Raw genomic sequence first — 24059 nt, 5'->3', positions numbered from 1 at the left:
TAATCATGTGGTAAGCAGAATGTGGAAGATTGCCTCAGAAGTGTATTTCCCAAAAGAGATACACTATAAATCCCCCAAGACATACAGCCCTAAAATTAAAGTCATGAACAGAAACAGGATAAGATAGGGGAGTCCTGTGCAAATACGTGGGGTACTCGGCATTGAAACACGTGTGCTGGGTGTCTAAATGTGAATTTGTCCATTTTCCTGCCGGTGCTGCTGTCCTTTGAACAGGCTTATTTAATTAACATCATAAATTTTTCTGGAGTGGCTAGAATGTTCTTTCTCGCAGTGGTCTCTGGGCAACATGGGGCCCTGGGGAAGCCGGCAGAGAACTGAAGCAGTTACCGGCACTGAGAGTACTTTTTCCTCCTCTTCCACCCATTTTTCTTTCCTCATCTCCCTCTCTGTTGCTCATGAGTGCTTTGGTGGTGGCCTTTGTGATGTGATGTTCTCCTGGAATCCCTGAAGGTGGTGTGAATGGCACTTCTTTTACTCTCCATCTCATCTCTTAGTTACCTGGAAATTTCTGTAGTTCTGCACTTAAATTGTGCATTATTGCCAATTTATCTTTTTTAACTGTTGTTATCCGTGTGTTTATATAACAAAGGTAAACTAATGTTTAATTTAGAATGATCCTAAGAGGAGAAGAGTGTTTTCTCTACCTTTGAAGTATTTGGTTGGAATTGCTTTTTTGTAATTTCACACTTGTTCAGGGTGAGATTATTCTTTATTAAGCTCAAATCGAAATAATTTCCAATAAGTAATCTTAGCCTCTCGGTCAGCTGAGGCGTGTGTGGAGATGCCCGTTTGTCCCCCCGGTCCTCTTTGGAGACTGACCTGGGCTGGTTTCCGCAGGGCGATCTGAAGGCTCACCTGCGCGGTGGCGAGCCCGAGCCGGCGCGGGGGGATGCACGGACCGTGCTGCTGCAGAGGCTGGCGTGCGAGATCGCGGCGGGGCTGGCGGCCATGCACAAGCGGCACTTCCTGCACAGGTGGGTCCCTGCGCTCGCGTGCACCTCCCGCGCTGCTGACCCCGAAAGTGTGGGAAGAGGCCCCGCAGGAAGCTCAAGGAGGACCAGCTGTAACGTGAACTCTCCATGTATAAACAAGGTGTCCGCTCCTGCCCAGTGTCAGAATAAGGGTTGAGCTGGGCTCCATTTAAACCAATGCCGGGGAACAGAGTGCCTTAATACAGCCCAAGGCCTAGAAATTAGTCCCAGAATTTCAAAGAATGCGAAAGAGTGCAGAGGGAACAGTTCCAGTCTTGCATCCTCCTCCTGTCAGCTTCAGGCTCCGACTCTACCCGCTGGGTTTCACGGTGTGGCCCGCCTCCCGTTCCGGAGACGGGAAGAAGGGGTCTGAGGGGCTGACATCATCTTCTCATAGAAGGTCACAGCATTGGTCTCCGACCAACGCCACCCAGGCCAGGCTGGGGGTGATCGGGGGTTGTGTGTGAGCGGCACAGTGGTCGGGATGACACGTTTCTGTCCAAGCCTTTCTGTTCCTACTTGAATAGCTGCAGCCCTCTGGAGCGCATCGTATCTTGTTCAGATCGTCCATGTAATTTCCGTAATTAAAACAACAAAGGCCTTTGAGTCCTGTCTGAGATGATGATTCTGTGAATAGCCTTTTGAGCTCTGATTTATGTTTAAAATTATTTCTCTGGACGAACTGGGCAGTGTCTCTTTAGTTGACTTTAAGTCATTTAACTCTTAACAATCCAAAGACCTGAAAAGGAGCGCCTGTGTGTACTGACGTGGAGGATGTCTATGAAGTATTATGTATTTTTTAAAGCAGGTTGCACAGGAGTATATTTATAATACGACAACGTTTAAAAAAAAAGAAAACTTGTATTTGTAGGGGTGTGGGTGTGTGGGTGTGTGTGTGTGTGTGTGTATGAACAGGCATGGAAAAATACCTATCAAATTCTCAACATTACTTCAGGGTGGGAAGAAGGAAAATTCACATTTTTCTTACACATCGATCTTGTCTGGCTTGCATAGTGAGCAAATCATTCTGATAAAGTGCTTTTTAAGAGACCCAGAAGATCATGAGTTTCTTCAGGCCCAAGGCAGAAACCCTTACACAAAACTTCAAAATATAAAGATCTATTTGTTTTATAATGGAGAAATCTTATATTTTGTTTTTTAACTTCATAACAGGTTAATTCCCAGCATATTTGTATTGTTAATCTTTTGTGAAACACAGATGATTATTACCTAATACTTGGTGTAGGAATTTTTAGATTTTGGAGAATGGAGCATTTAAAAAGAATATCATATCAGAATCAGCAACATAAAGTTATCAAAGACAGCTAGAAATTGTGTTTAAAGCCCAAGTCGGTTTCTACTCTTGTATCTTAAAAATTGGCAAAGATGTCAGAGTAAATGTTATCTTCCTGTGAGTTTCTTTAGATTAAAGTTTTACTTAATTTAGAATCTTGTGAGCTTTAGAACAAATAAAGTTGATAAATTTACTCACGTGGTTTGGATTTAATTCAGGTGCATAAACTCAAGGTAAAGAAAATTCTTGAAACCATTGACAACTGTTTCATTTTATTTTAAAAAGTAGCCATATTTTATGTAAAATTTCCATTTGGGGCAAAATTTTGTGCTTTATTTTTTTGTTCGTAGCACAGCGTAATAGCATCTTTTAAAAATTGAAGTATAGTTGATTTACAGTATTGCGTTAGTTTCACATGTACAGCATAGTGACTGAGATATATATATATATATTTCTTTCAGATTATTTGTCATTATATCAATAGGTTATTATAAGATATTGAATACATAGTAGCGTATTTTTAAGTTGGACTTTAGAATATTTATTTGCTAACTCAAAGTCGGACTTTCTGTGTTGGTTGAAAATAGAATATCCTACATGTCCAACTGGAAGCTGATCTAGTAAAGCACCCCCAGTTAAATTTTATTTTTACGTATCGTCTAAGGGGAGACGTGTGCCTGGGTCTTGGGTAGCCTGTGTTTCTGCAGTCAAACGCGTGACATTCGTGAAGGCCACGTAAACAGCAGGAGCTGCCAGTGTGTTACGCTGCACGCCATCCTGCCCTGCTGGCCAAGGGCCTGGGACTTCCTGTCCCCAGCCTGTCAGTCTTCCTGAAGGAGCAGCTCCCATGAGAAGCCACCAGGTCACTGCAATGAGCTAAGTGCACAGGGCATCCAGCCCGCGGTGTGGGCCTTGTGGTGGCGCACATAGCTGGAGACCTGTGTGACGGTGGCCTTGAGGAGTACCCAGGTGGCAGCTGTGCATGAAAGGACCTCTGTAGGATTTGCCCAGTTTTAAAGTTAAAGTTACTCTCTGCTGAGAAACACCGAGGTGACTAAGTCATCCAGCCCTAAGAGTGTGGGTGTCCAGTGTTACAGGAGCCCAGTGTTCATATAACCCAGCTTACACAGAAGGTATGTGTGAGAGGGTTAGGAAGGACTGCTGTAGACCTGTGGGCTGGCTGTGTTGTGTGTCGGGGAAGAGAAGCATGATGGGGGCTGACCTGATAAGCAGGGGTGAAAGCTGTCCAAACCCTAAGCAGAGTTGCCTCTTTGTGCCATGTCGGAGTCCTCTTGCCTTAATCCTCTACCTATATCTCTGTGAGCTGCATCCCCCCTTCAAGTGGTAAGTGGCAGAGTCTCTTCACAACCCACGTAGGGATTTTTCTTTTTAGACCTTCGTGGCTGCCAACGGCAGGTTGGTGCTGTTACGGGGCCTCTCCTCAGCTTTACCAGCGTGAGCCGCGTTCCGTAATCCTTCTGCGCCTGTTTCTTCTATGAAATGGGGATAATCTTGCCCTGAGGTGCTCTGGTCAAGATTACATAAGGTAACGTGGGCCAAGCCCTAGAAGAGTATTCTGTAACTTTCGGTTGTTTGTTGCTCTTTTGATCAGGAATTCAGGGTCTCTGGGAGACCCTAAGTGGTAACGTAAATAGAGGAGAGGATGGTTTTGGAAATGGCTCCAGCCACACTGAGGTGTTTCCATGAGAGCAGTCCTCCTGGAGATGGGTAAACTCTCATTCCAGTGGAAGCAGAGAACAAGTGGTGATGCTTCCTTGTGACTCGGGGTGGGAAGCTGTTTAGAACCCCTTTCCTCTGTGAACGCACGCTTCCTGCGTCCGGCGGCTCTGCTCACGCGGCTGGGTCCCACAGACAGCTGAGGCCACCTCGAGTGCTGCCAGCCAAGGGGGACGGGGCCAGAGCTTTAGAGCCTTTCAGGGCTGGATCGCTTGGCAGCTTTGCCACTAGACCTGTTTTTCAACTTGAAGGAAGAATATACTGGGTATGTTTGTATTTCCTGACCCAAGCCAGCCATTGACGTCAAGAGTTACCTCTGCTGTTAAAAAGTTACACCTTTGCGTTTTCCTGTTCTTTAGCTTGGCATGTTGTTGGCCTTCAGAGAGTGTTTATTTTTACTAATTTTGAATTGAATTATATCATCATTTAGAATCTGGATAACACTTCAATGTTTTGAAAACATTTCATATTTAAAAAAATTTTATTCTTATAAAAACCGTATGAGTTAACCCTTACAGCTTAGGCCCCCCCTTTTTTTAGCAAGGAAAATTGAGGCTCTGATGTGTCAATTGACTTAGCCCGAAGTCACACAGTTCTTAGCGGTGGAGCCAAGACTCGTTCCCAGGTCTCTGACTTTGTCCAGTGCTTTTGCCACTGCAGTCTGGTGACGGGATGTTTGGGGTAGAGGGAGGGAGCAGGTTTAGAAGAAATTCTCTCAGTCACACCATTGTTTTCCTCCTCATTACCCCTGGTTTTCAGGTAATGAGAAGCACTTCCTCCTCCCCTGAGAGCAACTTCTCTGAGAGTTGAATCGTATAAGAGTTTCACAATGTCGTTTATAACGAGAGCCGCAGGTCTTTTGCAGGTATAACTTTTCATCTTTTATCTAAGCTTCTCCTTTCCTGTATCTGAAGACCTGCAGGAAACATGTGTGAGGAGAGAGGCAAGGAGGAAGGCAGCTGGGTGGTCCTGGAGTGGGTCTAGTGGCCTGAGTGGAAGGTGCCAGGGGCTCTGCAGGTGCCCTGCTGGCCTCGCCCTGCTGCCCCGCCACAGATGACACGCAGACACCCCGGCCGGAACGCTGGCACCCAGCTTTTAATTCTGGTCCTAGGACACAGGTGTTGGGGAGGTTGAGAATGATCTGTTGGGGCTTCCCTGGTGGCGCAGTGGTTAAGATCTGCCTGCCAATGCAGGGGACACGGGTTCGAGCCCTGGTCCGGGAGGATCCCACATGCCGCGGAACCACTAAGCCCGTGCGCCACAACTAGTGAGCCTGCGCTCTAGAGCCCACGAGCCACAACTACTGAGCCCGTTTGCCATAACTACTGAAGCCAACGCACCTAGAGCCTGTGCTGTGCAACAAGAGAAGTCACTGCAGTAAGAAGCCTGTGCACCACAACGAAGAGTAGCCCCCGCTTGCCACAACTAGAGAAAAGCCCGCGCGCAGCAACGAAGACACAACACAGCCATAAATAAATAAATACATAAATACATAAATAAATAGAAGGATCTGTTTACAAGGGCTCCAGAAATTCTGGTTGGAGGTGCTCAGAGCCTCTGCGGCAGGACCTGCAGGGCCGCACGGGTGCAGCTTTTGGTCCAGAGGGTCAGGCTGCCTTAGAGCCTTGTATTCTCCTGCCCACGTGTGGCCCCCCTCCCTTTCTTCCTTCACTCCAAAAGACTGGGGCCACTTCTCTCCTTGAGATGGGAAGTTTCTACAGGCACACCTCGTTCTATCACGCTTCGCAGATGCTGCGGTTTTTTACAAATCAAGGGCCTGTGGCAGCCCTTTGCTGAGCAGGTCTGTCAGCGCATTTTTCCAACAGCGTTTGCTCACTTCCTGTCTCTCTGTCACATGGTGGTAATTCTCGCAATATTTCAAACCTTTTCATTGTTGTTATGTTTGTTACGATGATCTGTGATCCGTGATCTTTGATGTTACTTATTGTAATTATTTCGGTATTTTTTAAGCAATAAAGTATTTTTTAATTAAGGTTTATACATTGTTTTTTCTTTTTTGGACATAACGCTCTTGCACACTCAATAGACTACAGTGTAGTGTAAACATCACTTTTCTATGCACTAGGAAAGCAAAAAATTCATGTGACTCGTTTTATTGCAAGATATGCTTTATTGCGGTGGTCTGGAACCAAACCCGCAGCATCTCCCACATGTGCCTGTATACTATCTATAACAGTAGGGATGTCCTGAGGTTTTCCCCAGACGCCTCCACAGGCCTGATGGCTTCTGGATGGTGCGCCGTGAAAATACGGCTTGTAAACATAGTGTAAAGAAGAATTGAACACATCTAACTGGCAATTGAGATCAGCATGTTTATTGAGGAGCAGCTGCACACACGGCACCGTGCTCTGACGGGTAATGGATTGTTGGTGGTGGTTATTGACGGTGAAAGACGGAAATACTGACCCTGGCAGAGTCACTTCAGTTCTCTGTGCCTCAGTTTCCTTTTCTATAAACGGGGAACATAATAGTGCCCACCTCAAAGGCTTGTCGTGAAGATTAAGTGAGTTAATACGTGTCAGGTGCTTAGAGAAACACCTTGTGTAAAGTGCTTGGCGCACATTAGCCATTATTGTATGATTGGATCAGTGTCGTTGTACACACCAGGCTGTCATTGAAGTACATCAGCCTTAGCTGTTGCTGTCCTCATTCTCATTATTGTTACATTTCAGACATGTGAGCTTTGGAAATTAAAATCATCGAAAATAAGAATTTGATAAAGTTTTTGGTCTTCTCCAGTCATATAAAGACAAATGTTTTAAATTTTGGACTATAGAAATTCAGCTTCTGATTACTTTTATTTGTGATTTAAAACTATAAATTAGGTATCCGATTCTATTTTAATTTAGTGGCTTTTTTATTCATGTGCCAGTTGATAATTAAAAAGATTCTAAGGGGTAAAGCTGAAATCTAAAAAATGTAATCTGCTGTTTTTATGGGAAGTTCCTTTAGAAAAAGTAGTTTTTACTTTTCAAATTAGGTGTTTTTGAAAATTAACTTGTTCTTAAATAAACTATGTAAGTAAGTTGTTTTAAGTGAGTCTTGAAAATATGCTCTTTGCCTCCCTCTTGGGGAGGTGGAGTTTGGAAGAGATGAGAGTGATTTGGAAAGGGTCTCCTTATAATGCTTGCATATCTTTGAAAAAGGAGTTAAAAACCAAACATTTTTAATAATGTAGATTATTTTCGAGTGCTTGAAGTTGTAACTTTATTCTTCTTTACTTACATTAAAGAGACTACTACTAGACTATTACTCAGGTAATGCAAGTTATTTAAAAAAATTCAGACAATTTAGCCAATTTAGAATTCTTTCTTGGTAACTCTAAAAATACTAGGAAATGAGCCATAAATCTGGTATTAATGCAGAACAAGGTACGGATATGGTCAGTATTTAACCTTAGCAGTCAGAGTGATTTACAAAAAAATCTGATCATCTCCATTCTTTAAGTAATTAGGAATATGGTATTACCTTTTTCTGTGAAAAAGGATTTTAAAACACGAATTATTAAGCAGGGAGCTCAATACACCAGCTGCTTACTCAAGAGAGCCTTTATCCATAGCAATTTCGTGTCACATCATCCTGGGTGTTGACTCTCCTGGTTCTCGTGTTCACTTCACTCTTTCTGTTTTCAGTGATTTAGCCCTGCGGAATTGTTTTCTTACCTCGGACTTAAATGTGAAAGTGGGAGATTATGGAATAGGATTCAGCAGGTACAAGGTAAGCCAAAGGTTTAAGGGTCCTCTCCTTGACCTGATTTAATTTCATACTCATGAAGTGGCCATATCACGAAATGCCATGCCTTTTTTGAAAGCTGGGTAAATAATTATTGCTACCTGTATAATAAAATACACGTCATATAAATATTTCTCTGTTACATGTTCAGTAAAATTTCAGCTCAAATTCGGTAAGCTTGGGGTTTGGATTTTTAAACTCTGTTATAACTATATCCCCAAAGAAAAGAAATGAAGCATGTGAGATTTTTATTTGTGTGTGTTTGCGTAGCCCAGCTGAGTGAGGTGCCATAATGTGGGGCAAAAAAATATCACGCAAATGTAAGTCAGTTCTTTGTCTACATGGTAGCTCTAGCGTCTTGAGCGCTTGCTGTATACCACCCAGGCACTATGAAGTACTTGCCTGCACGATCTCATGTAATCCTCAGTGTAAAGGGAGGTAGGTGTGTCTTCCTGATCTTACGGATCAGGAAGACGGCTGAGCATGTTTGTTGCTTGCCCAGAGTCACAGAGCTGGTAAATGGTTGAATGTGGACTCAACCAGTCTGTCTGACTCGAAAGCCTGCCCTCTTACTCATTAACCGCCCCACTCCCCTGTTCGGGGATACGGCCCAGCATATTTTACAAGATGTTTTGCTCAGAGTCTGTGTTCTGTGCATCAGACACGGCGTACCTTCCTTTTCCAGGAAGGATGACTGAGCAAACGTTCATGGCTCAGAGACCAGCTCATGAGGCCCAGGAGGCTTCAGGGAAACCCTCACCCACCTTCTGCCCAGAAGGTTGGTCTCGTGCCCCCCTTCTTTTTCTGACATGTTTTTTTGGGGTGGAGTTTGTGTTTTCTGAGAATGACCTGGAATTAAATCATTGAGCTCACTAAAAGTGTTATAAAATTCAAAATTCTATGTGCTTTCTAACAAAACAGGAGGATTATATTGAAACAGATGATAAAAAATTTTTCCCTCTGCGATGGACTGCTCCAGAATTAGTAACCAGCTTTCAAGACAGACTACTAACTGCAGATCAAACTAAGTATAGTAATATCTGGTATGTATTGATTTATCATTCTGTTAGGCTTTTGTTGTTAGCAAAGTCCTGACTTCTTTCTTCTCAAGTACTTTCTTAAGGGAAAGTAATTGAATAAGACGGAGGAACACCAGAGTGCCTGATGGTGTGAAAAAAAACAATTTATTGACATCATAGCAATTATCGCAGTTGCCATGATGCGGTTAACTTTTCTCTTACCCATTTGACAGTAATAATCTCCATAAAAGCAGGAACCAAGGCTATTTTCTTTGCCTACTATAAGGCCTGGCTTACAATAGATGTTTAGTAAATATTTATTGAAGTGAATGAAAAAACAGAAAGGTTTGGACCATTATGTAATACTGAGATGTATGTCAGTTTAATGGAAGTTGAAAAAATGTATCTGAGTCTTTAGCAATTTCTATTACAGCTTCCTTAATTTATGTCTACACTTTTTTGTGTTATTGTCCTGCTTTTTCTATTTTCTTTTTCTCTTCTTGCCTTCTTTTTTTTTTTTTTTTAAATTTAACTTTAAGCATCTAGTATTTTTTTTTAATATATTTTTCTTAACCGTATTTGCTTATTTATTTACTTATTTTTATTTTATGGCTGTGTTGGGTCTTCGTTTCTGTGCGAGGGCTTTCTCTAGTTGTGGCAAGCGGGGGCCACTCTTCATCACGGTGCGCGGGCCTCTCACTATCGCGGCCTCTCTTGTTGCGGAGCACAGGCTCCAGATGCGCAGGCTCAGTAGCTGTGGCTCACGGGCCTAGTTGCTCCGCGGCATGTGGGATCTTCCCAGACCAGGGCTCGAACCCGTGTCCCCTGCATTGGCAGGCAGATTCTCAACTACTGCGCCACCAGGGAAGCCCTCTTCTTGCCTTCTTTTGATTTTTTTTGAACTGTTTTTTCCTCTTAGCTTGGGAGCTGTACACTCTATTCCTATACTTTTATTGGTTACCCTAGAAATTATAACATGTATACTTCACTTAACTTAGTCTAATAGTAGTTCTCATCTTGGCCCTGTTTCTGAGCAATACAAGGGCCCCAGGCTACTTTAACATACTTTAACTTGGTTTAATTTTACTCTACACACACATATGCAATTATATGTCATTATTGTTGGGTATGTTGATTTTTTCTTTTAACCCCCCAAGACATTACTATTATTTTTTTTAGCATCAGTGTTTGTTTAGGTTTATCCACGTAATCAAATCACTTTGCTGTTTTTTGTTTTTTTTTTTAAATCTCAGACCTTCCATCTGGGATCACTCTCCTTTTGTCTGAAGTATGTCCTTCAGGATTTCCTTTAGTGAGGTTCGACTGGTAATAGATTCTCAGGTCTTTCTCCGTAGGTCTGAGTGTACCTTTATTTTGTCCTCGTTCTTGAAGTATATTTTTACTTGATGACAGTTATTTTCTCTCAGCATATTGAAGATCTCACTCCACTGTCTTCTGGCTTCCATTGTTGCTCTTGAGAAGTCAGCTGTAAATCTCCCTAAGCTCTTTGAAGGTAACGTGACTTTTTCTTCTCTGGCTGCTTTTAAACTCTTCTCTTTGTCTTTTGATTTTTGTAGCTTCACTATAATGTGTATTGCTGTGGATTTTTTTGTTTCTCTGCTTGGGATTTATTTGGCTTTTCATATCTTAGGTTGGTGTTCACAGCCCTTATTTACCCTTCAAATACTGCCTCTGCCCCATTTTTTCTCCTTTTGGAAGTCTGATTAGATATGTGTTATACCTTCTTGCTCTGTCTTCTGTCTCTTATTCTCTCTTTTATATATTCCATCTCTTTGACTCTCTGTGCCACACTCTAGATAATTTTTCAGACCTGTGCTCTATCCACTAATTCTCTTTTTAAAATTCTCTCTTCAGCTGTGTCTATTCTTCTATTAAATCTCTCTATTGAATTCTGTAGTTCAGATATTGGCTTTTCGGTTTTAGGAGGTCTATTTGATTATGATCTACATCAGATAATTCCAGTGTCTGAAGTCTTTGTGGATTTGATCTTGCTGGCTCTTGATGGTGGTTTGTTTCCTTGGGGACTTTTTTATGGTGAGGATCTTGGAAACCCAAAATTGAGAAACATTTCTCCAGAGAGGGTCCACATTTGCTTTTGTCAGGTACTTGGCTGTCCCGTCATGTAAGGGACTACTCTAATTCAGGGCTTTATGTATCCAGCTCAAGATCTTTTAGAGCACTCAGATGGTGTGAGTTTGGGCTGTAAGTCCAAGTAAGGGCCAGCTCTGTGGTTACAACTTCTTTGGGACTACACTTCCCCGCCAGCACACACACACGTACTCACGCTCCCACATGTCCGCTAATTCACAGGACCTCAGTGCCAAGGCAGCTTGCCTTCCAGGCCCCTGAGAGAGGCAGGGGGCAGGTTTATTCCCACTGTGAGGAGGTCTCTGTGAGACCCCTTGCCTTGTGCAGGCCCAGGGCTTTGGCCTGTCCACCGCCACCATCACCCCCACTGAGCCTGGTACACCACAGACACAGAAGCCCAAGTTCTGTGCTTCAGCAGATGCTGCAGTCAGAGGTGGTTTTAGCGTTCTGCTTAGTTCACTAAGCTCTAGATTTTGTCCGGGTAATTCCCTGCTATCTTGTCTGCTGTTTGTTTTGTTTAAGAAGTTGCTTTTCATGCTTCATTCATATTTTTACTGTTCTTGCAGGGTGATTGACCTGAAAACTTAGCCTACATTCCCAGGGACAGAGCCTCCCCCTTGTTTCTGACGGGTTAAACAGCCTCTGGTGGCAGGGCTGGCAGTGGTGCCAGCTTCCACGAGAGGCAGGGACCAAACTGCCCTGTGCCAGGGGTGAATGAGAGGGTCCTCTCTCAGCGAGTTTGGTGGAAGAGGGGATAAGAGCTATAGGACATTTTTCTTCCCAGAAGAAAGAGGCTTGCTGGTCCTCAGGGAGACAGGCCAGTGCGAGGCAAAGAGCTGGAGAGAAGGGAATGCTGGCGGTGACCAATGGCGCTTGTCCCCGAGGAGACTGGGCGGGAAAGACTAGGGAATAGAGAGCTGCAGGGCAGGGTGGGCACACGTCTCCTCTTTCTCTGTGGCCTGTGCCAGGAGAAAGGGATGCTCAAGGAAGATGTTAGGAGTTGGGGGAGTGGGGAGTTGAGAAGAAAACCCATGCTTCACGGTCTCTGAAGAACTGGGGAGGGGATTGGTTTGGGAACAGGCCTTGCTGGGAGAGAGAAAGGTAGTTACATCGGGGATTTGGAGAAAATAAGGCAGGTAGAGGTACGCACCCAGGGTCAAACCAGGCTTGGTGCTGATAACACTCATTTTGCCCCTAATCATAGGCCACCTTTCTGGTCTTTAGCATTTCATGTAAACTTCTTATTTTCCTCGGTCAAATAAATTGTTAATTCCCTAAAGTCGTTGACAGTGTCTTAAACTTCTTTGTATCCAAAACAGCCCTCTGCCCCTAGCAGTTCTGTGCCAGGGAAACTTCTCCCTTCTTGAATTGGATTGGGAGATTCGGGTCCTTTTATTTCCTTTGGTTGAAATGCCCTCTCCACTTAGATACTGAATACGTTGATTTTTCTCACTGATTTGTGAGATTAGTATAAGAGAGGTTAACTCATACGTTATATTGTACTCTACCACGTCAAATAATAAACTTATTTACTCAAGTACGGCTCGTTGTTCACACAAGCATTCTGGTGGGCATTGATCATAGTCACGGAAACCATCAATAGCCAAACCTGGCTGGACCTCAGAATCATGAGGGAGCTTTTTAAAGATGCAGCCACACCTGCATCCACCAACGAAGAGTCCTCGGGGTGGGTGGGGCGGGGAGGGTCCTAAGTACCAGCATCCAGATGACACAGACGGTCAGCCAGGTTTGGGAGCCGTTGCAGAAAATAGACTGTAATATGCGGCAGAAGTGGAGGTGGTGGGAACGAACGCAGGGATCACACAGAGGAAGTGGAGAGGAAGTGTCCCTCTGGCTTCAGCCACAGAGGCCGTTTCCATGGGGACAGCACTGGGTGCGCGGGCGAGTGGGCCGGGTACTGCGAAGGTCGGCCCTGCCCGTGGTGACGGCTGTGTACCTGGAGGTGGTGAGGGGCTCGGGCAGGTGGCCGCTTCTGGCAGAGTAGTGGGGGGCGTCCTTCCGAAGAGCAGAAAGCCCCGGATACTCAGGAATAGCTACAGCAAGAAATACATGGGGCAAACAGGGAAGGATTGTTCATGTCAAGATTTCCGACGTTTACTACTATTGTGAATGGGATGTTTTTTCCCCACCAAAAATCTCAGAATTCAGTGTATTTACCTTGTACCTAGCTGTGTTGCTGAACTCTTAAAAGTCATCGTGATGATCTTTCTAATTTCTTGAGTTTTAAGGTTGACAGTCATATTCTCTCCTCCATGTAATTATGCCTCTTAGCTCCATCTCATATTTTTTTGCATTGGCCAAAATTCCTAAAGTAATATTCCGTTAGTAAATCTGAGGAGGTATTCTTGTTGTGGTCCTCATTTTAATGGAAATGCCTGCTTTTCAAATCATGTTAAAGAGCTATCTTGAGGAACCTTTTCAGTAGACACCTTGTGCTTGAAATTACTAGTGACTGTACTAGTAAAAATGTAGATGTTAAAACTTCGACATCCAAAGAGAGAAAGAAATAACCGTGTTCTTTTTTCCGCAGGTCCCTGGGTGTGACACTTTGGGAGCTTTTTGAGAATGCCGCTCAGCCTTATTCCAACCTTTCCAACTTAGAGGTTCTCAACCAGGTCATTCGAGAGAGAGACACAAAACTCCCAAAGCCCCAGCTGGAGCAGCCTTACTCTGACAGATGGTGGGTAACTTCACGTCACGTTCTTTTCAGAAGATAAGGAAATCCTGTCTGCATGGGTCTTAGTTATGTATTCTCTAATTTTGAACAGTAGATGTTATGAAAAGCAATCGTTTGTATATTATTCATGACTGATTTTAGAATTAACATCCATTTTTTTTAATACTATTTTAAAAAAATGTGTAGAACAAGCAGGAATTTATGTATTACATGCAATAAGAAAAATGTTAAGTCTGAACTAATTAGAAAAGTCAATTCTAAGGGAGTTTCCTGTTGTGGAATTATTTTTAAATGAGGCTGTTTGTTTAAGTGATACCCGTCGTGCGAGAAGAGAGATGGGTGGCATAGACATGATCATATTTAAATTGGCACGATACTCATTTGCATAATGTATGTTGACATTTGCAAAACAAATTTACTTCTTATGATGCTCCAGACCAGTTCTTACTCGGTTTCCAATTAGGATCGGGCTCCCCTGTGTCAAGGCCTCTGTCTGTGTCACCCTGTGCCCGGCTGATGTTGCCCCTGGAGCTCGGTGCCCTTCCGTGTGGGCGTTGCTCAGCCCCTCTACTTGCTAGAACTAACTCACCCAGAATAACTGGACATTCACGCCGTAAATTTAATACCATGACATCGTCTTTGTCTTCCCTTCCACTCACGGCTACAGTTTAAGATGCTGGCTGTATTCAGCCAACCCTTCGAGGACCAGCTCCTGGTTGCCACCGTCTCTGGGCTTCTTTCTCTACTCTTTCCCTCCACCCTCAGCTCCTTTCATGACCCGAGGAAACCATGTGCTGCAGGAGATCATGGTGTCACTTTTTATTGGGGGAATAGTTAGAGATTAGTCACAACAGCATCTGTCTGTGTGACTTCTTGCAGAATAAAGTGAGTAAGTCTCAGAACATTAGATACGTGCATCCTTTACTAAGCAGAATACCTATGGCAGTTGTGTTAAGAGGAGAGCGTTTTAGAACTGTTTCTAAATGCGGTGGCTTAAGTCCCTGGAAAACGCCAGAAGAACAGATGACGAAGCAAAAGAATTGCAGTGACACTGTGCAGTGTCCTGAGGACACAGAAAATTAGCGGGCCAAATTTTCTCTTTCTCCATTTTCCCTTTCACACTGATATCACCGTGAGCTGAACTCCTTCAGGTGGTCGGCAGTGATTAAAGTGTCGAGGCTTCTGGGGTGTTGAGTTGGCCCAGGGGTCCTTGTGAGGTCTTTCCTTATTTTAAAACAATTTATCATCCGTCTGCTAATCACCTGTCTGTGTCGCTCAGGTATGAAGTCTTACAGTTCTGCTGGCTGTCACCAGACAAGAGGCCGGCGGCCGAGGACGTGCACAGACTGCTCACCTACCTGCGGATGCAAAGCCAGAGGGACCCGGAAGTCGACTTTGAGCAGCAGTGGAACGCACTCAAGCCAAACACAAACAGCAGAGATGCTGCAAGTAACGCTGCCTTCCCCATCCTTGACCACTTCGCCAGGGACCGGCTCGGTCGTGAGATGGAGGAGGTCCTCACTGTGACCGAAACCAGCCAGGGCCTGAGCTTCGAGTACGTCTGGGAGGCGGCCAAGCACGACCACTTCGAGGAGCGCGGCCGGGGCCCCCCAGATGAAGCCGTGTCCTACACCGGCATCTTCTTCGCCACCGAAGCATTTGAGAGTCCGCTCTCAGATCCTGGGCCCGGGAAGCAAGATGACAGTGGCCAGGACGTCCCCCTGCGGGCCCCCGGAGTAGTGCCCGTCTTTGATGCCCACAACCTTTCCGTTGGAAGCGACTATTACATCCAATTAGAAGAAAAAAGCGGTAGCAACTTGGAGCTGGATTACCCACCTGCACTGCTCACAACGGAAATGGATAATCCAGAAAGGGTCGGTGACACAGCGTCCCAGCTTCTGACCCTCAGGAATGTCGAATTTGAGGAGTCCAGTACAGATGACGATTTCTTCCAGAACACTACAGACCCCAAGGATGCCAGGGTACCCGAGGATGTGCCAGTTACCAGGGGCCCCGAGAGCCCTTTCGACAGTATATTTAATGATCTTGACAAATCAGAGGCTTTGCCCAGTCACCAAAAAATATTTGACTTAATGGAACTAAACGGAGTCCAAGCTGACTTTAAGCCGACCACCTTAAGCTCAAGTTTGGATGACCCCAGAGAGTCGGTAATTACACGCCACTTGGAGAAGGAAAAGCCCCGTAAGCTTTTTGACTGTGAGCCTCTTTGCTCATCAGAAAACCTCGTGCATCAAGATGGTTTTGATCAGCTGGATGTTGAAGAATTGTCAGAAAACTTTTTATTTCTTCAAGAGAAGAACTTACTGAAAGGCTCCTTGTCCAGCAAAGAACACATAAATGATCTTCAGACAGAACTTAGAAATGCTGGTTTTCCTGAAACCATATTAGAAAGTCCGAGTAGAAACTCTCTAGATGCTGAGCTTAAGTTTGCTGAAAATAAACCCGGCTCTTCTTTGCTGCAGGAAAACGTCAGCGCGCAGGGCAGAGGCCCGGGCGTGGCGCCCAAGGACGGCACTGGGGACGCGGCCTCGCCGCCTTGCCCGCAGGTGCAGGTACCTCCTACCTCGCTCGAAAGAGAGGGGCCGCCTCACGATGTCCCTCCAGGTGTGTCCCTGAAGCAGGGCGGAGCCAAGCCCTTGTGTTTGGATGTCGGTGTCCGTGAAGACGGTGTCTGCCGAGACGTAAACCCAGACCCCGCGCCCGCCCCGGTGGACGCACCCCTCACCGGCGACAGGTCCCGAGACCTGACTCCCCAGAGGGAGGGGGCCTTGAGACTGACCCAGAGCGACTCAGGCCTTGTCCACAGCACTCTTGCCAGTAAGGTGAGTATAGGGAACAGCCTTCCAGAGCTGAGGCAGAACTTACAAAGTCAACCACCTTTGGAAGACCACTGCTGTCGAGGCCTGCCGGAGAGTGCCTTGGAGGCCGTGGATGCTCTGAGTCAGCTGGGCTGTAAAGATGCTGCTGCAGAGGAGCGGAGCTTGGTGTCTGCCCTCTCCTTGGACTCTGCCAGTCAGGACAGCCTTCTAGAGGACAGCTTGTCGACGCCCATCCCGACTTCGGAGCAGTCCGTGGAGACCCCAGGCTCCCTGGACTCGGTGGATGTCCGTGAGGTTCTACTGGGCTCCTTGGGCCCTCACACGCCGCAGAGACTCTTGCCCCCCGATAAGCCTGCGGACAGCGGCTACGAGACGGAGAACCTGGAGTCCCCCGAGTGGACGCTGCACCCGGCCCCCGACGGCGCCATAGCCCCCGACGCAGCCTCGGCGGGCGACGGCGTTCGCGGGGGGCCACCTCTCAACCCCGTCATCGTCATCTCAGACGCAGCCGATGGCCACAGGGGTGCAGAGGTCACCTCTCAGACTTCTGCGCCTGGCTGCCAGGGCTCGTACCGAGACTCCGCTTACTTCTCAGACAACGACTCTGAGCCCGATAAGAAGTCGGAGGGGGTCCCGGGAGCCTCGGCGTCGGCCTTGGGAGCGGAGCAGCCCCTGCCTGAGCCAGGCGCCCCAGAGCAGAGTCCCAGCCCCCCGGACGGCTGCCTGGAAACCAGCAGCAGCCAGCCTGGCCAGAGGTGTCCCCCTGCTCTGCAGGACGCCGGTCACCTGGAATCGAGAGAAGCGGCAGAACCGGCGCGCGCCGACGCTTGCAGACAGATGCGTCCCCCCGACCACAGTGAGGCCGGCAGCCCCCCAAGTCTGCTGAACTCGGAGCTGAGCAGCGGGGACGACCTCGAGGCCCAGGAGGAGCCCCCCTGCACGCTGGCTTCCACCGGGACCAGCACCAACGAACTCCTGGCGTTTGCAGATGCCCCCCTCCGCTCTGGCGGCCCAGCAGCCCCGATGGTGGAGAAGGCCTTGCGCGGCCACTCCGAGGGCCCCAAGCTGAAGGAGCCAGACGTCGAAGGGAAGTACCTGGGGAAACTGGGCGTGCCAGGGGTGCTCGACCTCACCGAGGACGGAATCGACGCGGATGAGGAGGACGAAAACAGCGACGACTCGGACGAGGACCTGCGGGCCTTCACCCTGCACAGCCTCAGCTCCGAGTCGGAGGACGAGGCGGAGCACCTGGTGCCTGTGGTCCTCGGCTGTGAGGACGGTCGCCACCTGCGGAGCCTGCTGAAACCCTCAGCCTCCGCGGACCAGCCGCCCGACGACTGGAAGAAAGAGAAGAAGGCGGTGACGTTCTTCGATGACGTCACAGTCTATCTCTTTGACCAGGTATCTGTTGTCTGTCACCTCCAGGTTGTCCTGTTAGAGAATTCCAGAACGTGTTAGGGGAACGAGTGTGCTTGGTTTTTCTGATTGCCGTTTCGAGGCCACGGATTGTTTTGTGATTACTCAGAAAAAGGAATTCGGGGTTGGTGACAGTGTCAGTTCCAAGAACACGCAGAAATGGGGTTTGCACAGGGAACTCCTGTTACCTTACGGGAAGAAGATCTGCATGCTCTTCCTGGGTGTCCTGGCAGAGTCCTGCTGAAGTCGCTTACCCTTTCCAGACCAGGTTTTTATACTCTGACAGTCGGCAGGAATGCCCAGCCTGCAGGTGCTGGTGGAACAGTCCGAGGCGCACATGTAGCCCTGGAGACACTGACCAGCGGCCCGGCCCGTGGAGTGGGGACGGGGACGGGGCAGCAGGACAGAGTCTGTGGCCCTCCTGGCCAGGGGCTGGCCCTGCCCTCCTCCCTGCGGTTGGGCAGGCTGCCTGCTGTCACCACTCAGGGGGCCAGCCTTCGGCTTCTTTAAAAATGAGGCAACCTACAGTTCAAGCTTTTTTTTTTTTTTTTTTTTTTTAATGTTCTTTGTTGACTAGTCTTTGTAGCCCTTGAATTTGCTTCTTGAATCAGCTGGATTGTAAGTGAAGCTCCTGTTCCAGAAGGCGTGGGAGTCCTTGTTGGTTTCTTCTTTGATCTGCTTGCCCTCCCTTTGTATTTAGTCCTTGGAACCGAGACCTTGGTATCTCAGCCTCTCGTTCAGCATTGGGCCTCGTGGGCCCCACGCTTGAGGCTCTGCCCACACCCATGGGGGTCCTGGGTGCTGCCCCGCCTCTTCCCTGGGGGCTGGGTCCGCTTTCATTTGCTCGTTACTTTACGTTTTGTCGTTTCTGTGCGTTCTCTTTCTACGGTGTCGCTCAAAAAAATTTGAACTGTGGCATGTGGGGCAGGGAGGGTAGAGGTAGGTAAGTGTTTGGGAAAAGAAAAAGTAGACTACTGGCCCCAACCTCAATTCATCAGATCTGTGAGAGGGGCCGGGATGCTTATACACATCCCAGCTTCAGAACCTGAGGGCTCAGGGAGCCTAGGAAACTGGTTTGCCATTTTTTTACTGAGAGTGGAAGAGAGAAGGGATCACCTGGCCCCAGATTTTGTGTTTTGTTATCAGTCGTTCGAATTCACGCATCCCTTTCTTCACCTTCTCTGTGAACTTGAATTGTACGAGACTTCACCACAGAGCAGACGATCTGTAGGTGGGATAGAAAGAGTTACAAAGTGTGTGCCGTGAGCAGTGTGGGTGAGGGCTGGGGAAGATGTCTGGGGGTCTACTTGCAGCAGAGGGATGGACTCAGCTCCCGTGGAAGCCCCCGCCTGGGCTACAGAAGGGCTGCACTCGTGTGACAACTTTGCGTGGGGGGGAGGTGATGTTTTGGTGGCTTCAGAAGACAGGGCAGGATTGCATAAGACCGAGATTCAAGGCATGAGAACGAAGGTACAGAAATCAAGTGTAAGACATGCTTAATAGCTGTGAGATTTGAGAAGGCTTAGTGTCGTAGAGAAAGTTGGACAGTGGGTGAAGTCCAGAATGAAGTCCTGAAAATCTCTCTTTCTGTGATCTCTAGTTAGTTTTCTCATGCGTCCCATGCAGTTTCCTTGGAGTAACAACTACCTGCTGGTTCAGGCTGATGGCTGGTAGGTTTTCTCCTGCTCTTGCTTGCAGCTTAATGAGCTGGTGTTGAAGTAGTTTCAGTACCTTAACTCCAGAGTTTTAACTGAGCACTCCTGGGTTTTGGCAGCTCTGTGTCTTGGTTATTTCACTGTTGGTTCAGCAGATGCTTGGTGAACACTTACTGTATGTAAAGCAACTTTCTCGTGAAATCACGGCCCAGTGAGTGAGCGGTCTGGGTGCCGGCACTTCACGCGCAGGGTCTCCTTAGCTTCCCCCCACATCGGTGGTCTCCCATGTGCCTCTCGTGGGCCCTAAATGAGCCTGGCGGGGTGTTTGACCCTCCGCTCTCACGCTGCCCCTTCCAGATGCACAGTGTTCTCAAGGCCAAAACGGCGGACAGTGATGCTTACTTGCAGTTAACGGGACGCGCGGTTGCCCTCCGGCCTGTCACAGGGCAGACGAGCTCTGAGCTCAGTCCCATGCATCACAGCGCTGGTCGCTGTAACGACGGGCCGGGGCTCGGCAGCGTGGCCTTGGGGCCGTGTAGAGCCACGCTCGGGACACCTGGGTCGTAGTCTTACAGCCAGGAGCCCCCAGAGATGTGAGGTGGACTGCCTGTCCTGGGGCAGACGGGGAGCCTGGGGGCCTGTGTGCTGCTTTTCTATGTTCACAAAAATATTCTACTGGGATTTTGATGGGAGTTGCATAAAATCCATAGATCAGTTTGGGGAGAATTGACATCTTTACTGTGTTGAGGCTTTCAACTCATGAACACAGTATGTTTCTCCATTTATTCAGTTCTTCTTAGTGTTTTGTAGTTTTCAGCAGACAGATCCTCTGCGTATTTTGTTAGATTTATATCTAAGTATTTCACTTCTTGGGGAGCTAATTTAAAAGGTAATTTTAAAATTTTGGTTTCCATTTGCTCCTTGCCAGTATATAGAAACGTGATTGACTTTTTTTAAAAATTAATTAATTAATTAATCAATTTTTTATTTTTGGCTGCGTTGGGTCTTCGTTGCTGCATGCGGGCTTTCTCTAGTTGCGGTGAGCAGGGGCTACTCTTAGATGCGGTGTGCGGTCTTCTCATTGTGGTGGCTTCTCTTGTTGCAGAGCACGGATTCTAGGCACTCGGGCTTCAGTAGTTGTGGCACGTGGGCTCAGTAGTTGTGGCACATGGGCTTAGTTGTTCCGCGGCATGTGGGATCTTTCCGGACCAGGGCTCGAACCCGTGTCCCCTGCATTGGCAGGCGGATTCTTAGCCACTGAGCCACCAGGGAAGTCCCTCAACACATTTTCTGATTTTCCTTGAGACTTTTCCTTTGACCCACGGATTATTTATAAAAAATATTGTTTAATTTCCAAGGGTTGGAGATTTTTTTTTTTTACCTTTCTGCTACTGATTTCTAGTGTAATTCCATTTTGGTCAGAGAACATATTTTGTAGGGTTTCAACTCCTTTAAATGTGTTATTTTGCTGTAGAGCCAGGATATGGTCTACCTTGGTGAATGTTCCATGTGCACCTGAAAGAGTGTGTATTTTGCTTCTGGTGGGTGGATTGCTCTATAAATGTCAGATGCAGTTGGTTGTTCATTTCTTCTGTATTGTTGCTGATTTTTCTGTCTACTTGTTCTGTCTATTACTGAGAGGGAAGTGTTGAAGTCTCCGGCTATAATTATGGATTTGTCTGTTTCTCTTTTCATTTCTGTCAGTTTTTGCTTCATCTGTTTTGTAGTTCTGTTGTTAGCTTCATACACATTTAAGATTATTATATCTTCTCGGTGAATTGACCTTTTGTCATTATATGATGTCATTCTTTATTCCTTTCTCTGATATTCATAAAGCTACTGCGGCTTTCTTTTGAGTAGTATTTGTGTGATGTCTCTTTTTTCATCCTTATACGTACCTGCATCCCTGTACTTGACAGTAGTTTCTTGTGGATAGCACATAGGTGGTTTTTAAAATCTATTCTGAAACTTTTTGTCTTTTAATTGGTATTTTATGCCACTTACATTTAATAGAATTATTTGTATTTGTATTTAGGTGCACCATTTTTTTCAGTGTTTCTGTTTGTTCCTCTGGTTGTTATTTCTTTTCTTCCTCTTTTTGCTTTCTTTTGGGTAATTTGAACAATTTTTAGAATTACCTTTTATCTATTGCATTTCTTACTATACGTCTTCTCTTAGTGTAGTTTTTGGAGTGGTTCTTGGGATTACAATGTACATACTTAACTTTTCACAGCCTCCTTAGAATCAGTGTTTTACCATTTCAAGTGGAATATAAGAACCCCTGTACCCTGTGGGCCCTTCATCCCCCCCTATCCCTTTTCTTCAGGTTGTCTGATGTGTCATATGTTTATTCATCAAAAACCCCATCACACAGTGCTCTATGCTTTACTTCTAGTCATCAAACATGTTTTAAGAAACTGAAGAGGTGAGGAATAGGATTATATTCACTCAGATAGTTACTACTGTTCTTTTTTCATTTCTGATGTTCCAGGTTCCTTTTTATTATCATTTCCCTTCTGTTTGAAGAAGTTTGTGTGGCCTTTTTTTTTTTTTTTTTTTTTTTTAACAAATTCTCTTAGTTTTTCTTCATCTGAGAGTGTCTTTATTTTACACTCATTTCTTAAGGATATTTTCTCTGAACATAGATTTCTGAGGTGATAGTTCTTTTCTTTCAGCATTATCCCTGGCTGCTTTCAGGAGTTTTTTTCTTTGTCTTTGGTTTTCAGTAGTATGATTATGGATTTCTGGATTACAGGCATGGATTTCTTTGTACTTATCTCATTTTAAGTCTGCAAAGCTTCCTGAACCTGTAGTTTTATGTATTTCACCAGATTTGAGAAGTTTTCAGCCATTGTTTCTTCTTTTCTTCTTCACCACACTCTGTCTCTCTGTTTCTGGGACTCCAGCATTACACCTTTTGGTAATATCCTAGTGTATAGGTCCTGAGGCTCTGTTCTTTTCTTTCCCTCCAGTGTTTGCTTTTGCTGTTGTTCAGATTGGATCATTTCTGTTGATCTACTTCACATTAACTTATTCTGTCCTCTCTCATGTCCATCCTGCTATTGAGCCCACCCAGTGAGTTTTAAAATTTTGGTTATTGTATTTTTCTGTTCCGAAATCCACAATTCGTTATCTTTATCTATTCTTTTGCTGAGACTTTTCCATTCATTTCCAGTGTGTTTTCCCATACTTTGTAGGAGCATATTTATAATAGTCTTTTTCAGGTAATTCCAACATCTAAGGGCATCTTGGCATTGGCATCTGTTGATTGTTTTTTCTCCTGGGAATTGAGGTTTTCCTTATTCTTTGTTTGCTGAGAAATTTTAGATTGTACCCTTATTATTTTATCCGATTCTGTGCCTTGTTTAGATTCTATGGAGAATGTTGATATTTTCTTCTTAGAAGGCGTTGACCCAGTTGGGTTCAGGTCACAAGTTCCAACCAGCCTTCTGGGGATTGGGGTCCCCTTTCAAAGCCTTTGTTGTGCTGTGTGAACCTGTCCTGGGCATGTGCCACCCCCTGGCCAGACTGGACCTTGGCAGCGGTCTCCCTGAAATTCAGTTCTCAATGCTTTGGTGTGCTGTTTAGGGTCAGATCTACCCTGAGCAGCTGGGGGTAAGCCGGGAGCTCATAAACAACTTGATGGGATCCCTTTTCTGAGCTCCCCCCTCCCTGGGCTGTCCAGTTTCTTGGCCTTCTCTTCTTGGTCCTCCGGCCAGAAGGCTGGGCTTTGGGTTACCACCCTACGCTGTGCAGCTGCGCAGCGGGAGGACAGAGAGGGAAAAGGCGTGTGGGTTCTCCAGGCAGAGAGGAAGCTCACCGCCCTCAGAATTACAGGTGCCTGCCACCCCTGCTGCTGTCACCCAGGATGGCTTAGGCTGGGAGCAAGAGAACAGGGGGAAAAAAGCAAACCCCTGGAATTTCCTCTCCTCTTTCTAGGCATCAGAAGACCCCCCCTTCCTGCATCTGGAGCCAGAACCCACGTGGCGCGGGTGGGGTGGAGGGGTGGGGTTGGTTCACCGATGGCTTGGTGTCCTTTGACTCCAGCGCTCTTCCCCAACCTGCCTGCTGCGTCTCCTCCTCCGAGGTCTCCCGTGGCCGCTTTGTGTGTCTGCCCAGGATTTAGAGCCTGTCCCACGGGAGAGATGGGGTGCGGACTCCCGGCCCACCTTCCCCAGGGGTGGGAGGGACAGGTCACAAATGGTCAGCAAGGGCCCCTGCCCCAGGGCTCCTGAGAGCAGGCGCTGGCTGATGGGAACTTATGCTGGGCTTTTCAGGAGACCCCAACCAAAGAGCTGGGCCACTGCGGAGGAGAGGCGTGCGGGCCGGAGCTGAGCAGCCCCACACCGTCGTCAGGCTCCCCCTACCTGAGCAGGTGCATGAATTCCGAAAGTTCCACTGATGAAGAAGGTATCTCATTGGCAGGTTTAAAAAGCAACTAAACATGAGTGTGATGTGAGCTGTTTCTGAGGATAACTTCACATGTCGCTTTCAAAGACCCCCTCTGACCCCGGGGGGGTGGGGTGGGCAGCTCTGCCGTCTGCGC

At 46.6% G+C, this 24059-nt stretch overlaps 1 protein-coding gene across 3 annotated transcripts in view; it reads left to right on the top strand.

Moving 5' to 3' along the window:
* The window catches only part of LMTK2 (lemur tyrosine kinase 2), an 83736-nt gene that overhangs the window by 54830 nt on the left and 4847 nt on the right, over positions 1–24059 (top strand). For all 3 annotated transcript variants that reach the window (XM_061208194.1, XM_061208193.1, XM_061208192.1), the window contains exons 7-12: positions 859–995; positions 7677–7761; positions 8698–8819; positions 13456–13605; positions 14882–17843; positions 23791–23923. In XM_061208194.1, coding sequence (XP_061064177.1) covers positions 859–995; positions 7677–7761; positions 8698–8819; positions 13456–13605; positions 14882–17843; positions 23791–23923 — 3589 coding nt within the window. The remainder of the gene's footprint in view (positions 1–858; positions 996–7676; positions 7762–8697; positions 8820–13455; positions 13606–14881; positions 17844–23790; positions 23924–24059) is intronic.

This window comes from Eubalaena glacialis, chromosome 13 (genome assembly GCF_028564815.1).
Source record: "Eubalaena glacialis isolate mEubGla1 chromosome 13, mEubGla1.1.hap2.+ XY, whole genome shotgun sequence".
NCBI classification, from domain to species: Eukaryota; Metazoa; Chordata; class Mammalia; order Artiodactyla; family Balaenidae; genus Eubalaena; species Eubalaena glacialis.
This window is presented reverse-complemented; position numbering and strand designations above follow the sequence as displayed.